At 53.0% G+C, this 17,145-nt stretch overlaps 1 protein-coding gene across 1 annotated transcript; it reads left to right on the forward strand.

Moving 5' to 3' along the window:
* Positions 1-2,848: 2,848 nt before the first annotated feature.
* On the forward strand, positions 2,849-14,314 carry SERPINA5 (serpin family A member 5). Its single transcript, XM_047795633.1, has 5 exons — positions 2,849-2,952; positions 9,291-9,926; positions 11,574-11,844; positions 12,209-12,356; positions 13,266-14,314. Exons 2-5 carry the CDS (start codon positions 9,308-9,310, stop codon positions 13,452-13,454), a joined length of 1,227 nt encoding a protein of 408 aa, XP_047651589.1. The 5' UTR covers positions 2,849-2,952; positions 9,291-9,307; the 3' UTR covers positions 13,455-14,314.
* The last annotated feature ends 2,831 nt before the right edge of the window (positions 14,315-17,145 follow it).

Below are 17,145 nucleotides of genomic sequence, written 5' to 3' on the forward strand. Positions count from 1 at the left end.
TGGGAGTGGTGCTCTTTGTTGCTTTTTTTTCTTTTTTTAATAGCCATGCCTGTGGCATATGGAAGTTCTTGGGGTAGAGGAGTAGCTTCCAGTCTACACCACAGCCACACAAATGCAGGATCCAAGCTGCATCTTTGACCTACACTGCCGCTTGCAGCAATGCCAGATCCTTAATCCACTGAGCAGGGACCAAGCTCACATCCTCACAGAGACAATGTTGGAACAACCCGCTGAGCCACAATGGGAAATCCTGCTCTTTGTGGTTCTTGATGTCAATGGAAAATAAATCCATCACGACTTATCTGGTCTTTTAATTCCCATATTCTGGACACTGACCCATCCTACCCTCTCACTCCAGTTGTCATGGACTTAATCGTGTGCAAAACTTCGTATATTGAAGCCTTGACCTCCCCCCTCATGACTGTATTTGTACAAAGGGCCTTTAGGGCAGTAACTAAAGCTAAATGAGGTCATAAGGATGGGGCCCTAACCCCACAGAACTGGTGTCCTTCTAAGAAGAGACCAGAGCTCGCTTCTTTCCACCCTGTTCTCTCCCTCTCCCACTCCCCCTCCTCTCCCTTCTGAACTGTGTCCCCCACACGCACAGAGCCCAGGCCAAGTGAGGAATCAGCAGGAAGGCACCATCTGCGAGCAGGGAAGACAGATCTCAACAGATGCTAACCCTGATGTCACCTTGATCTTGGACTTCCAGCCTCCAGAACTGTGAGACACACGTGTCTATTGTTTAAGCCCCTCAGTCTGTAGTACTTTGTTCTGGCAGCTTGAACAGACTAATCTATGCCCTGAGGTACCCTCAGAACTTTCTCTTCCAAAGGTAGCCATCCTCAGCCCCCATTCCTTCAGAGCCCTTCTGAATGGCAATGGGGATCCAGGGGGCACCACAGACGAGCCCCAAATTCTCAATACATTCCTTGAGATCTAAGCCTGGGGCATGGTGCCTGGGGTGTCTCTACAAACACGCACATGGACTGGAGACGTCCTTCAGCATCTTGCTTAGTCCCATGTAGTTTCTTCCTTTCTCTTTGGCTGTACCTGCAGCATGCAGAAGTTCCCGGGCCAGGGATCAAACCTGTGCCACAGCTGCAGCCTAAGCTACAGCAGTGACAATACAGGATCCTTAACCCGCTGTGCCACCATGAAAGTCCTCCCACATAGTTTCATTGGGAACCCGATTGGGGGTATTATTCTAGTTTCTTGTTGCTTTTGTAACCAATTATGACAAACTTAGTGGCTTAAAGCAACACAGATTTACTCCCTTACAATTCTGGAGGTCAGACTCCAAAGTGGGATGTTGGCCAGGTTTTCTCCTGCAGTCCCTTAGCCCACAGCCCCATGACACACTCTTTCCCTCTTCCTGCTTCCCTGGTCACATTGCCTTCAGCATTTTCAGCCTCTCCTCCTGCCTCCCTTATAAGGAGCCTTGTGATTACACTCAGGACACACCTGGGAAATCTGAGGCAGCCCCCACATCTCAAGATCTTTCACTCGGCCACATCTGCAAAGTCCCTTTGGTTTTGTAAGGGCACATTCACAGGTGCCGAGTAGGACCCAGATATCTTTGGGGGGCCATTATTCATCCCATGACGGGTGGGTAACACTGATTTCCATCCTGCAGAACAGAGTTTAGGAATCTTTAGGTTAGGAGAGGAAGGACTCTTGCTTATGTCACAAGACACAATGGACTAAAAGCAAAACCAAGATAGAAGGGGCTAGTTGCCTGGTTAATGCCTCTTCCTATTATCTGTGTGTCTTTGGGCTGGTTACCTAAACTCCCTCTGCTTCCATCTTCTCACTGATTCCATGCAGATGCCAGCACCTATCTTCCGCACTTATCTCTAGATCAGAGCGAAGCTCAATATTATTCCCTTCCCCAGGTGCTTGTAAGGATGAAAAGAGATAATGGGCCATCACCTTGCCCAAAATCATAGGGAAGGGGGAGGTCTCAGAGGCTAAAGAAAGACCCTGTCCGAGGAGCATGAAGATCACTTCCTCTGGGTAACACCTGGTCCTTTCTTTCTTCTGCCAACTCCACACCTCCCATCACCCACACAACCTCCTGTGTCATGGCCACACACCATGCACCCTGGTCTTAGGAAGCCCCAGGCATGGGGACCTTGGGAATGAAACCAGGGTTGAGCCAACACCCTAACATTTGGAAATGCTCTTGAAAGTATGGGGCTGAGTTTTGAATCTCCAGTTTCAAAGTAGAAAAGAATAGTCCAACCAAGCCCATAGAAATCCTAGAGACAGACCTTTTCTATGCAGGGAGCACTGGCCTTGAAGCCGGCCACCTGGGCCCTTAGCCTCACTCGGTCCTTAATTGGTGCATGTGTCTGAAGAGTCCCTTCACCTTTCTGAGCCTCAGTTCAGTTATTGATGCAATAAGAGGGGGAAAATACAGTGAACCCTCATCGCAGCCATTGTGGGACGCTCTCAATCTGTCTAATTTCCACCAGGATGTGGCTGTAGTTTCCATGAGTCCAGCAAGCGAACAAGCCTGAACACCTTGGCCCCTCTCCCCAGATCTGCTACACACTGGCTGCAAGCAACAAAGGGATCAGCCTGGAGACAGGGAGGTTTGAGAGGGTGTCCCTTTCTTTGTGTCTGGAATGCCCGCAGCTGGCCACCTGTCCACCTTGGTCTCCCTGGGTTGCATGTGCCATGGCTGGAAAATGGTGGCCCAAAGGGGGCTTTCGAAGCAGTGAGCCTTGGTCAGAGCTCCAGTGGCTTTGGCTTGGAAGGTCTAGAAGTCCTGCCAGGACAGGACAAGACAGGGCAGGGCAGCTGGGGGCGGGGCCAGAGGAGGGGCGGAGTCAGGGCCCACCGTGGTCACTGACAGATGCTGGCTCCTGTCCAGCCAGCCCTCTGCTTTCTACGGAGCCCGACTGACTGGCGCCTCCGCTGTGTGCACGCTCGGCCACGGGGGACAGAGTAAGTACAGACACGGTGGCCCGAGGGCCCGTGGGCTCGGGGGTGAGGAATGGACTCCGGAGTTATAGCATGTGGTGGGCTTAAAAGCTGGGCAGGTGTCTCAGGATGAACAGGACCATCTCTCCATAGTGGTGGGAAGGGAACCAGGACCTCTGAGGCAGCAGGGGGAGTCCCCCCTACACCCTGCTGTGCGGTCTGGGGGGGCCACCCACCCCTCCACCCCACCCCCGCAGTAAATCTGGCCAAGCCTTAGCCTCCTGGTGCATAAGACACAAATGACCGCACTCTGGCACGGTGTGACCATGAAGATTCAACAAGTGGTAGTTCTCCCCCAAATATGATTTGTTCCCCCCCCCCAGGACTCATCTGGCATGTATGGAGACAGTTTTAGCTGGAAGTAGGGAGGGAGGGGGGCTGCTATGAATTTCCAGTGAGTAGAGACCACGGGGTCTGCCAAATATTCTGCAGCGCACAGGGCAGCCCCCACGACAACGAGTCCTCTGGCTTCAAATGCCAACAGTCCTGAGAAAGCCTGAAATAGCTAGAAGGGACAAAAATATCTGGTACCCAGGACCTGCTCCCTAAACCATAGCTGCTACTGTTTTCTCTGCCTAGAAACATGGACCTTTAGAACCAGGAAAAAAAATATGATCAAATATAGTCTGTTGTGCTGAGATAAGGCCGCCTGCTGGGAGACTGCCATCCAGCGTGGCCATGAGAGCGCCGAGACGCTGTTTGGCCATTTGTTAAATAAACAAAATGTAGATATAAAGCGAGCGGAATTTTCAGTTTTTCTAAGGATGGGGTCCTGGGCAAGAACTGCAACAATGAAAGGAAACTGCTTCCCCGCGGCCAACATCCTTTTCCACCGATGGAGAAGCCACAGCTTGAGGAATAAAGGGGACGGGAGGGAACTTTGGGAGGTGATGGATGTGTTTGTGACCTTGATGGAGGGGGGTTCACGGCTGTGTACTGCTCTCCAGACTCACCGCGTCGTGTACATTAAATATGTACAGCTTTTGGTATGTCAGTCCGACCTCAATAAAGTGGTTTTAAAAAAGAAAGAGACAGGAAAGAAGCTGAGCTTCAGTGGGGAAGTACTTCCAGGTCAACTGGCAAGTTAGCCCCAGGACAGCCAGGGCTTAGCCCAGGATGCCCAGCCTGGCTCATTCCCACCAGTGTGTGGTCTAACACCTCTGAATTACAGAGAAGGAAGTGGGGTCCGTTCATTCATTCATTCATCCGTTCATCCCTTCGCTGATGGAGCTATGAGAGAAGCAATCAAGGCCGCGGTGCCGTGGCTGTGGTGTAGGCAGCCGGCCGCTGTAGTTCCGATTTGACCCCTAGCCCAGCAACTTCCACATGCTGCAGGTGTGGCCTTAAAAAAAGAGAGAGAGAGAAACAATGACAGCCAAGAGGGCAAGGCCAAGGGTGGACAAAGTACCATTAAGAAGTGATGTTTAAGTGGAGGCCTGGACCAGAAGCTGGTCCTGGTGAGAAAGGCCGAGAGAGCTGACTGTGTGAAGGCAGGGACGGATGGGGCTTCTGTGTTAGGAATTGAAAAATAAGTGTGCCCGGCGGGGGTGGGGGGAGGGTGGGGGTGGTGGCAGCGCAGAGCAGTTCAGGGGAGGCTGGTGAGAGCCAGTCAGAGCTGGACCTCATGCGGCCGCGTGGGTTATCACACAAATCAGACTGTGATTTTACCAAGCCAATGGGCAGCAATGATGTGCTTAGGGGAGCGCCTGGACCGTGTTTGTGATGAAGGGGATTCTTCAGGACGTACCTAAGTGTGTAGAATGACACTCGGGGACAGGGGAAATGTGGGGGGAGGTGGTCTAGGTAAAAGACAAAAGGGGTTTCCAGTAGGGTGGTGGGGGACAAGGGGGGAGAGGCAGGAAGATTGCAGAGCTAAAAAGCAACAAGCTTTCGGAGTCCCCGTCATGGCTCAGTGGAAACAAATCTGACTAGCATCCATGAGGATGCAGGTTCGATTCCTGGCCTCGCTCAGTGGGTTAAGGATCCAATGTGGCTGTGGGCTGTGGTGTAGATGGCAGATGTGGCTTGCATCCCACAATGCTGTTGCTGTGGGGTATAGGCCGGCAGCTACAGCTCCAATTTGCCCCCTAGCCTGGGAACCTCCATATGCAGTGGGTGCAGCCCTAAAAATACAAAAAAAAAAAAAATAGGCATCGAGCCTTGGTGATGCCCTGGAGATGGGAGGGAGCTTAGGAAATTCCCTAGGTCACCTACTCCAGAAAACTCTGCCCCCCTCCCCCAGTCTTTAGGATCCTGGGGACGCTGTTTGGTCTTCCCCTCTCTGCCTGGGCTCCTGTCTTGTGTCTCCTCTTGTGATCAGCTGACATCGGAGGACAGACCTGGCTGAACCACACACCTCCCATGGCAGCGTCCGAAGTCCACCTCGATGGGACTTTGTTGCCTAACATTTGGAACAAATGCCAGCAGATTTTGGGTCGGGATGGTGGGGGACCAGGGGGACAACAGCCCAGGGCCTGCCTACCCCATGCCCACCCTCTGTCACCGCAAGTGCTTTGGCCCCAGGTGCCAGAAGGGCTTGATCGATCATCTGTCTTCCCTCTGACCTGTGGAGGCGTCTCTGCAGACACGCTGGCGTCAGGGGCCCAGGAGAGGGTCAGCCAGGCCAGGCTCTGCCGCACACGGTGGGGGCGGCCTCCTGAGAGCCGCCTAATGGAGCCCAGGGCTGACTCGGAGGCGGCTCCACATTGGCCCCAAACTCCATCGCAGCATTTGCACCAGAAGCCCAAGAGGGTAAGGGCAAAGCCTGGCCTTGGAAACTAGGAAAGCTGAAATGAGCACCCCCTGGCCTCTGCTCTCCGAGGTAACAACCTCTCTGACCCTCTGTTTCTTTTTCTGTATGGTTGTGACAAGGTACCAACTCCACGTTGCTGTGGAGGAGGGTAAGTGAACTAATTCAGCTAAACAGGTTAAGACCCACTAGTGGCCACTGAGGAAGGGGAAGCCCATGGTACTCCTTGGAGCCACAGAAGGGAGCCAAGAGGCAGCATGTACACCAGTCAGGGGAATCTGGATTTTAATCCTGGTTCCGTCACTCACTGGCTGAGACAAGCTATTCCAATTTTGGAAGCCTTGCTTTATTTGGCTGTAAAGTGGGTAACGATGGGATGCAGTGATATTTATAGAGTGTCTGATTGGTCCTTGATAAACAGTGGCTTCAATAAGAGAGAAGAGGGACTAAACGGAGGAAGATTTCTGGGTCCCAAACCTGCAGCCCAGGGGAGCCAGGGTGAAGCCAAGGCCCTGCTCTTGAGGGGGACTCATGGGGCAGAAGCAGCTCTGGCCCAACAGGTCGCCAGGGTTTTTGGGGGGCAGGCAGTGGTGGGGCCATAGCACCAAACAGACCTCTGTGTTTTTGTTTTTGTTTTTGTTTTTGTTTTAATGAAGAAACTGCGGCCCAAGAGGGGAAGGGCCAGGCTCAAGGTCAGCAGGCCGGCTGCAGGGCTGGGGCATGGGAGGCCCGGTCTCTCATTCCTGCACCCCGGCCAGCTGCCCCTGGGCTCCATCCAAGCAGGAAACTCCTCTGTGGTCTGTAGCTATTCTTTGAAAGCGTTTCTTTGAGGGTCATTATCAGCTCAGTGGTCATCTGTGTGTGGGGTGGGGGTGGGGGTTTGAATTGCTTCTTCAGCAGCATCTGCGATGGTAATGGTTTTAGCTGCGTAGGAGGGACCTCAGCAAAGGACACAGAGATCTCAGCACCCAGAAGGCAACTCTTAGGGTGGGAACCAAAAGGGAGTATCAGCGTGGGAGACCCAGGCATGTTTCTTAATTCTCCGCAGAGCGGGGGCTGTCTGTGGTCACGCTGAGGCACAGAAGACCAAATCTGGAGACTGTGACACAGGGGAGGGCCAGGGACGTGGGGGAAACTGAAAGGTATGGCAATTTAGAGCATGACCTGTGAGGGTCAGAACTGGGTCTGAGCCCAAGCTCTGCCACTGTTAGTAAATGCTGAGCCTCAGTTGATGCATCTGTGAAAGGGAGCCAGGAGCAGAGCCCGCCTCCGTGGGTGGGCACAAGGCCAAAGGAACTGATGTGTCCAGAGTGCCAGCGACGTACCTGAGCCTCCCACCAGCACAGGGACTGCTGGGCCACTGTATTTGGTTCAGGGTAGCTGCGGGTTCTGCAGACAGAAACTTCCAGATGAACTTCCTCTGTGACTCAGGTGCAATTTGGAGGTCAGGGGTGTGAACGTGACTCCTTGAGTCACTGAGTTTCATTCGGACAAAAGATGGGACTGCAGGCCAGCTCTGCTGACTCCCAAGTTCACCGGTCTCCCCAGCAAGCCGTGTCCAAGGCCACTGTTTGGGGCCCTTGGAGTTGGGTTTTGCATCATTCGTGTGACTCTGTGGCAGTGCCAGGGGACCTGATGACTTGGTGTCTAAAGCAGGAGAATACCCACCCGGAGGGGGTTCCCACCCAACGGGAGCTCTCCTCAGGGGTCAGGCAGGTCAGCTTGGGGTCATGTGAGAACATGTCCCCTGCATGCAGAGAAGGAAGTGGGGGGGTCTCAGCAGGTGGGGGGCTTTGGCCAGTCCCTGCCACACGGCTCACACTCACACAGCTGTGCTGGTCGCTGCTCCAAGCACGTGACATATGTTGACTCATTAAAGCCCCCCAGCCATGCCTGGTGCAGGTTTTGTCATTTCCTCCAGGTGGGTGACTGTGGCTAGGGATGTGACTTGCCCCAAAACACTTTTGGAAAAAGTTTCAGGGCTGAGACTTGAACACAGGCTGCTGGGCTGCAGAGTCTGGATCATTCACAGTGGGTAGACGGTGGGCTTTAGGAGGCCTGGGCACAGGGAGGGTTTCTGAATGGAGGGTTTTAGGGAGTTGGGTATGAGAGAGGGTGAGGCTGGAATGATGGAAGACCTCCTCGGGGCAAGGGAGAGGCAGAGACAGGGAAAGAGAGAGAGAGAGAGAGAGGGAGAGAAAGAGACAGAGAGAGAGAGACAGAGAGACAGACAAAGAGGGAGAGAGAGAGAAAGAGAGAGAGAGAGTGACAAAGAGATAGATACAGAGAGACAGAAGAGACAGAGAGAGAGAGAGAGAGAGAGAGAGAGGGACAGACAAAGACAGAGCAACAGAGACAGAGAGATAGGAGACAGACAGAGACAGACAGAAACAGAGAGGAGACTAAAGAGAGACAAAAGCCCAGGGCCTCTTCATCAGGGATGCAAAGAAGAAGAGATGCCTGGGGGCTCAAACAACATGCATTCATTGTCTCACAATCCTGGAGGCTGGAAGTCCAAGATCAAGGGCAGGCAGGGCTAGTTGCTCTTGAGGCCTTTCTCCTTGACTTGTCCCTGATTGTCTCTCATTGCTTCCTCCTCCCTGTGTCCTCATAGTCCTCACGTGGTCACCCCTCGGTCTGTCTGTCTGTGTCCTAATCTTCTTCTCTCATAAGGACACCAGTCTCATGGGATCTGGACCTGCCTATGACGTCATTTTAACTTTAATCACATCTTGACAGACCCTGTCTCTAAACACAGTCACATTCTGAGGACCTGATGTTATGACTTCAACATATGAATCTGGGGGCATGATTCAGCCCATCATGGAAGAGGAGGGAAGTCTTGCTCATGTTAAGAGGGCACAGTGCCCTCGAGAGAGAAGGGTGCTTCTGATGAAGGACAAGGGTGGCCTTGGGGGTCCCAGAGCAGCCCTGGGGAAGGAGGGGGGACCAGTGACACTGTGTGTTCAGTGACGAACCACTGCAGCCTGGCACCCTGCCCACCAATGAGTAGATGCAGAGAGTGACAAGGACAAAGCTAGCAGTACAGCAGGAACCACTGAATGGAGTTTGAGCTCATAGACGGACACCAGGTCTTGCAAATGTCACACCCCGGGACCAGGTGGCGGTTAAAGGTCATGTATAGAAACAGTGCTAGTTCCTGGCTGCCACAGAGATGCTGACCAGCCAGAACATGGGAGAAGAAGCCTCTGCACCAGGTCCCATTGCCCCACATTCCATCACCTGGTACCTTGATGTGGATGAAAGGAGGCTCCTTGCTCTGGTGGCCAGTCCCCACCTAGGGTCCCGCTCCTCTGCCTGTCCTTCCTCTCACTACCATTAGAGGTCCCCACTCCAGGTCTCTGTCTTCCAGCCCCTACTGGGCTCCCTAAACCCTGACTCCCAGCCTCTCGGGTTCATCATCTCCCTTTGGGCTGCTTGTTGGCAGTGCCATCTTCTGGAATGTCAGCTTTGCATGTTTCTTCCCGTCTTGTCTCTGAGGATGCACTGGCCGCCCACCCCCTCTGAGGGCATCTTCTACTCTTCCTTTCAGAGTGACGGGCGGCCACAATGCGGCTCTGCCTCCTCCTGTGCCTGGTGCTCCTCAGCCCGCGGGGGGCCTCCCTTGGCCGCCACCACTCCCGGGAGACCAAGAAGAGAGTCCTGAAGTTGCCTCCTGCAGTCGCCACGGTGGCCCCTGGCATCAGGGACTTTACCTTTGACCTCTACAGGACCTTGGCCGCAGCCAGCCCGGAACAGAATGTCTTCTTCTCCCCTCTGAGCATCTCCATGAGCCTGGCCATGCTCTCCCTGGGGGCTCAGTCCAGCACGAAGGCACAGATCCTGGAGGGCCTGGGTCTCAACCCCCAGGAGGGCCCAGAGGAGGAGCTCCACAGCACCTCCCAGCGGCTGCTGCGGGAGCTTGGGCAGCCCAGAGAGGATCTCCAGCTGAGCCTGGGCAACGCCCTGTTCACCAAGCCCACCCTGTCCATCCAGGAGGCCTTCCTGGGCACCCTGAGGACTCTCTACCTGGCAGATGTCTTCCCCACTGATTTTGAGGACCCAGAAGGGGCCCAGAAGCAGATCAACAATTATGTGGTGAAGCAAACGAAAGGCAAGATTGTGGACTTGGTTAAGGGCTTGGATGGCACCGAGGTCATGGTTATGGTGAATTACATATTCTTTAAAGGTAAGGCCCTTGGGCTTGAACCTTAACTTTCTCTTTTCAGTTGTTTTTGTTAAAAAAAAATAATAGACAATTCTCGCACACATGAAAAGAGTGGAAGTGGATTTAGTCCTTTTTCGTGCCTGTCAATAGAGTGAAGTCAACAGTCAGCCTCGTAGGGGTGGGTGAGCAGTGCCTTCTTATTGTGAGAGGTGATGCTAAAACCCCCGGATGATGTTTCCTCCACTGGGGAGGAGCTGGTGCCCGTGTGGGCCCCTGGGGACACGTAAAGCACAGCTTCCACACAAGCATGAGTTTGTCAAGGCCATGATGCCAAAGAAACCAACAGCTTGGCTATGCAGGGCAGGGCTGTAGGCATCAGAGGGGCCTTAGAGGGCATTTCCCAGCCGCTCCCGTGTCCTTGGATCTTTACTCCCCTGAGCTCCTTGGGGCTGTTTCCTCAACCAGGAAATATTGGGACAAGAGCCTGTTCCTCTGAGCAGTCTTTCCCTCCTTCCCCAAGCCCTGGCCTCTCCCCTTCTCTGTCTCCCGGATGTTTCTTGTAAATATCCCTAACCATCTCAGCTTGTACACCTGCTTCTCCTTCCAGATACAGAGCCCCTGAGCACCCTGGGTGGAGCCTGGCTGAGGATGGGGAGGGGAGGGGCAGTGGGGAGGAAGGGGAAGGGAAGGAGGAAAGTAGTTAAATCATTAACCAAGCCCTCCTCTTCCTATGGTCACCCATGGTGAGTGTCAAGCTTGGATTCTAAGATTTCTTGTCCCCCTGGTCCAGGGCTAGGCTGCAGAGGACAGCTGTAAAATAAGCTGAGCGAGCCATTGGGGCGAGATCTATATCTGGTAACTGCTAAGAAGATGGGGAGAACGACTTGCATCGTCTTGAACAAAGTGTCCCATATGAAGCAGACAGACCAAGAAGCATAATCAGAGATTTCCCAGCAGGAAAAATCATGTATTTTCAGGAACTTTAGAAACTTCTTTCCCAAACCTCAATCGAAATCCAATACTGAGAGAAGAGTGAAAAACAGAATATATTGGAGTTCCCATTATGGCTCAGCGGTAACAAGCCTGACTAGTATCCATGAGGATTCTGGTTTGACCCCTGACCTCGCTCAGTGGGTTAAGGATCCAGCATTGCCATGAGCTGTGGTGTAGGTTGCAGACAAGGCTCAGATCCCGTGTTGCTATGACTGTGGCATAGACTGGCAGCTGCAACTCCAGTTCGACCTCTAGCCTGGGAACTTCCATATGCCACAGGCGCAGCCCTAAAAAGACAAAAGAAGAGAAAAAAAAAAGAAAGAAAGAAAAGAATAAGTGGCCCAGATATCCTGTAGCTTCGTCAGCCACGTGTATTACCCTCTTCACTTGGTTATTTGACCTTGAGAAACAACATTTGAGAAAATCAAACAAACAACATTAGGGGTGAAGGGCCTCTGAAGACATGAAAACTAACCCTGTGTCACAATGTGGAAGGAAAAGCCCCCCAAAAAGCTCAAGCTTGTCCCCCAAGTTAGGAAAGGGTTTGTCTTCATAACCAAGGGGTCAGCGAGACTGCCCTAGCGAGGATGCTGTCTCTGTGGGGTAGGTTTACTATCTGCACGCTTTTCACTGGCAGCTGAGAATTTCTAATTCCTTTTCCATTTTCGTCTTTAGCGAAGTGGGAGACAAGCTTCAACCACAAAATCACCCACGAGCAGGACTTCCACGTGACCTCAGAGACAGTGGTGCGGGTGCCCATGATGAAACGCGAGGACCAGTTTTACTACCTCCTGGACCGAAACCTCTCCTGCAAGGTGGTAGGGGTCCCCTACCAAGGCAATGCCACCGCCTTCTTCGTTCTCCCTCAAGAGGGCGGGATGGAGCAGGTAGAGAAGGGCCTGAAGGAGAAGACACTGAGGAAGTGGCTCAAGATGTCTATGAAAAGGTATTCATCGCAGCACGCCCAGGCCAGCCTGATCTGCACCCTGCCCGCCCCCCCACCCCCCGCCCCGCAGCAGGGTCACGCAGTGGGGGTGGGGAGGACTCACCCAGCCCTGGAGCTGCCTCCAAGCCCAGAGGCATTGTGTGAAGTCCCAGCCCCCTGGCCAGCCCAACTGGGTTTCCTGATGGGGTCATCAAAGTGGGCAGTGACCCTGGGGACAGCCTAGGTCCAAGTCCAGAGGAGGATGGGTTCCATCCAAGGCAGTGGGCTGGAGAAGTGTTATGAAGCCAAGAGGAGATGGTGGGAGTTGGAGCTCAGTCAGCCAACGCCCTGAGGGAGTCTAAGAAAAGTCCTCTTCTCCTTCCAGGCAGCTTGAGCTTTACCTCCCCAAGTTCTCCATTGAGGGCTCCTATCAGCTGGAGAAAGTCCTCCCCAAGCTGGGGATCAGAGATGTCTTCACCTCCCACGCGGACCTGACCGGCATCAGCAATACCTCCAACATCCAGGTGTCCGAGGTGAGCGCAGAAGCTTCTGAGCACCTGCTTCCACAAATTTGTGCTCCCTTCCCTTCCCTCCCCTCCCCTTCCCTCCTCTCCCATCCCATGCCATGCCATGCCATCCCATTCCAGTCCATCCTATTCTATCCCATTCCATTCCACCCTATTCCAGTCCAGTCTATTCTATTGTATTCATTTTTTTTTTTTGTCTTTTTAGGGCCACATCCACGGCATATGGAGGTTCCCAGGCTAGGAGTTGAATCGGAGCTGTAGCTGCTGTCTTACACCACAGCCACAGAAATGCCAGGTCTGAGCCACGTCTGCAACCTACACCACAGCTCATGGCAACACCGGATCCTTAACGCACCGAGTGAGGCCAGGGATCAAACTGTGTCCTCATGGATACTAGTCAGATTTGTTTCCGCTGAGTCACAATGGGAACTCCCTATTCTATTTTCTTCTATTATATTCCATCCTATTCCTTATTCCATATCTTTCTCTCCCTCCTCTTTTCCCTCAGGAACCAAAGGTTTCACTTTGCATCTTATCCTTTATGCAATGGAAAGCCATACCGAACACTCTGCCTTGGGGGTAGGCATCCTGTCTTAAGCGATCAAACTAAACATCAGGCACTAGCTCCTTCGAGCACAAGCTGTGTGATCTCCAGCAATTGCTTGGCCTTTCTGAGCCTTCTTTCTCTCCATAAACTTGGGGAGTCATACCCTCGCCTGTGAGGTGCCATGAGAACTCAGTGAAAGATGCACGTGACCTCACCTCCGAGCCCTGGGACGCAGTGATTGTTTGCTCACACCATCTCCCATCTGCTCCATGGCTCCATAGCACAGAGACTTTGACAATGATGCTGCAGGCAGAAGCCTGGCCCTTTCTCCCAGTGGTGCTTCCCAGCCTCTGTTGTCTCCCCTGCAGATGGTGCACAAAGCCGTGGTGGAGGTGGACGAGTCGGGAACCAAAGCGGCTGCAGCCACGGGGACCATCTTTATGTTCAGATCTGCCCGGATAAGCTCTCAAAGGATAGTGTTCAACAGGCCCTTTCTGATGTTCATTGTGGAGAACAGCAAGAACATCCTTTTTGTGGGCAAAGTGACCCACCCTTGAGGCGGGGATGTCTCCTGAAAGGCACAGGCTTCCATAGTGAAAGGTGAGGGTGCCTTGTGGCTGTCTATCTGCTAGCAGCTGGTGATTTACACAGGTTTAGTTGACTGATGAGGTTTTCACAGATGATAATAATAATAATAATAATAATGGTAACATTGAAATACTGATGATTGCTTCTTTTCACACAATTGCAAGACATGAATGCCCTAGAGAACATTCGGTACTGCCCTCATCTATTTAATGGAGATTAACACCGAGGCTAGGAGAAGCTGGTTGACTTGCCTGAGGCCACACAGCATGTTGGTGGCCGAGAGAAGCCCAGAGTCCAGGTCCCTGCTGCCCAGCCCAATACCACTGAGCTCTGAGAAGGGTTGTTCCAGTAGCTATTGCCAGCAGAAAGTGTATTCCCAAGCCTAGTACCCCAACTGTCGGCAGTACCAGCTATCAGCTCATTAAGGTTGGCAAAGAACACCAGAATGAGAGTTTGAAATGGGGCTCCTGTCCCAGCTGTGTGACATTGGGTGATCCTGTCCCTCTCTGGACTTTGCTTTCCCTCATAGATACAGTGAAGGGTCAGGTCAAGGATGGAAGGATCCTTGAAATCATATAAAAAGGCTAGAATGTTCCCCAATAATTACAGTTAATTTAGTCCTTTTGAGTGTTGCTCATCCTTCAAAAAAAGCAGGGGGCCAGCAAGGTGGAAATGGCCATCCCAGGATTGTACTGTCCTTGGGATTAATTTTCAACCTCATGGGCTTGGCTAGGAGTGGGAGAAGGGAGGCCTGTTGCAAACACTGAAGACCCTGGTGACTAACTGTGGATTTTAGTGCCAGCAATAACAATAAAGCATTTTGCAAACACTCGGTGTCATTGTCCCTGTGGAAGTAGCTCTGGGAACAGTGACATTAATAGTTTACCCTGTTCCAGGCTGGGGGCTAGGCGCTTCACCTGGATGGTTGCATCTGCCCGCACAATATCCCCATGAGGCAGGCACTGCTATTATCCCCGTTTGACAGATGGGGAGGGCGAGGCTTGCAGAGAACAGGTAGTCTGCCCAGTAGCCCAGTTCCTCAGTGGTGAAGATAGGACTTGACCCTGGGACTGTGGTCCCAGGACCACACTCTCAGCCCTGTGCTCTGCTGCAGAGGAGATGTGACCCAGAAACAGAAGCCCAGGTCAAGTGCATCATGGCAGCAGCTCCCCTGTCATCCAAGTAAGCTCATTCTCCTTCATGAAATCCACTGTGCTTCCTCGTCCATCCAATGAAGGGGATTCGATGCTTTCCAGAATCCAGGAATGAAGGAGCCAATGAGCCCTTCACTCAGTCTCAGACCGTCACCCAATCAGTTGCCCCCAAGTCTGACCCCGAGTGCCTGTCACCCCAACTTGTATGCTCCTAGCTTGCTTTCTGTTGAGCCAGAGCCTTGACCCCAGAGACTCAGCTGGGTGCCTCTTAGGGTCAGAACCCCAAGCTTGACCATCCCCCAAAGTACTGAGCACCTACTATGTGCCAGTGGTGGGGACACTTTACACCTGGGATCTCATTAATTCCTCAACAACCTGCATGGCCCAGCAGTGTCCTCACTGCACAGAGCACTTGCCCAGAGCCCCCCAGCTGGTGACAGCGAGAGGCCAGGCTGAGGGACGCAGATGGCACAGGTGTTGGCTGGTGGCAGGGCAGACAGCTGCCACCAGACCAGGAGGCTTGTCTGCGTTTGTGCTTCCAGCTTGGGATGCCCTGGAAGATGGGGCCTCCTCGTGTCTGCTCCGTGTGCCTTTTCCTTTCGTAACGCCTGGTCTCTTTGAGCAAATATCTCCCTGAGAGTGGACTCAGCCAGTCCAAGGTCAGGGGGAGGCACTGGCTGTGTCCTGTGTGTAAGGCCAAGGTCCAGCACTGTCTAAAGTTCATTCAGCAAAGAGTCACAAAACAACTCCTGTGTGGGGGGATCTGGACAGCTGGGGCAGCCTCTGTTGGTGTCATGGAGGGAAGTGCCCAGTGGCAGGTCATCGTGGCTCATGTAACTCAACTGTCACACAGTCCTGGGAGGAAGAAATTGATATAGCAGCTGAGAGAGAGAGAGGAGAGAGAGATGAGAGAGGGGGGAGAGAGAGAGAGAGAGAGAGAGAGAGAGGAGAGAGAGAGGAGAGAGGGGAGAGAGAGAGAGGAGAGAGGGAGAGAGAGGAGAGAGGGGAGAGAGAGAGAGGAGAGAGGAGAGAGAGGAGAGAGAGAGAGGGGAGAGAGAGAGGAGAGAGGGAGAGAGAGGGGAGAGGGAGAGAGGAGAGGAGAGAGGGGATAGAGAGAGAGAGAGGACAGAGGGACCGAGCACGCACCAGCTTCTGAAGGATCAGGAAAGGAAAGTTTTTGTGGACGGAGTGACACTGAGCTGATCTTGAAGAGTAAGTAGAGCCTCAGAGATGGCAGTTCAGCTCTGGGACCAGGGCCAGGAGTTTTGTCCAGGCAAAGGAAACTTCTGGAAAAGAGCATGAGGTCGAGCGGGTGGTGTGTACAGGAAATCGTGGCGATGTGAGGAGAGCACGGAGCAAAGAGGGGATGGGGCTTGTGGTCCGGTGACAGGGACCCCGAACACCAGGTCTGGGTTTTCTCTTCCCTCTCATCTCGATTTTGATTTTCGCACGGTTTGGTGGTCCCCGCCACACCCAAATCCTTCCCCGGACCCCTCCTGGCAGGTCCCTGCCTCTGCCCTCCGCACATCCGTAGATGCCTCACTCCGCCCTCCAGGGGGCGCTCACACCCGCTTCTCCAGGGGCCCCCATTCGCCCCTTCCTGCAATTGACCTCGTTCATCTGGTAAAATAAGGACTGCAAGGGCACCTACATTACAGGCATGGCTGTCCCCCCAGGCCCCTCTTTCTCAGCCCCTCTGCTCATTCGCTAGGGCCGTAATGATGGTAACAAATAACCATAGACAGGGAGGCTGAACAACAGAAATTTACTATCTGGAAGTCCTGGAGACTGGAAGTCTTGAGAGAAGGTGTTGGCAAGACTGGCTCCTTCTGAGGTCTCTTTTTCTTTTCTTTCCTTTCCCTCTTTTTTTTTTTTTTTTTTCTTTCTAGGGCTGCACCTGCAGCATATGGAAGTTCCCAGGCCAGGGGTTGAATTGGAACTGCAGCAGCTGGCCTATGCCACAGCCACGGTCACACCCGATTTGAGCCATCTTTGTGGCCTATGCCGAAGCTTGCAGCCATGCATGATCCTTAACGCTTTAAGTGAGACCAGGATCCAGCCCGGATCCTCACAGACACTATGTCAGGTTCTTAACCCTCTGAGCCACAATGGTAACTCCTGAGGCTTTTCTTACTCTTGCAGACGGCGGTCTTCTTTCTGTGTCCTCACATGGGCTTCCCTGTGAGTGTCTGTGTCCCATTCTCTTCCTCTCCCAGTCGCCACCAGTCACACTGGATTGGGGCCCACCCTAATTTTAACTTAATCACCTCCAAAGACAGCCGCATTCTGAGGTCCGGGGAGTTATAACTCCAGCATATGAATTGGGGGGGACACAATTCGACCCACAGCAGTCACCCTACCTTTGAGTTCCTGCAGCTAAGGTCAAGTTCATGCCCATTCTTAGGAAGCTACTTCCATTTTCCTCTCTGACCACATGCACTTTGGGGCCCTCCCTGGTGAACTCCACAGCCACCCCGAAGCAGAGTCCTAGGGCCCAGGACTCTCT

The sequence above is a fragment of the Phacochoerus africanus genome, chromosome 9 (genome assembly GCF_016906955.1).
Source record: "Phacochoerus africanus isolate WHEZ1 chromosome 9, ROS_Pafr_v1, whole genome shotgun sequence".
NCBI classification, from domain to species: Eukaryota; Metazoa; Chordata; class Mammalia; order Artiodactyla; family Suidae; genus Phacochoerus; species Phacochoerus africanus.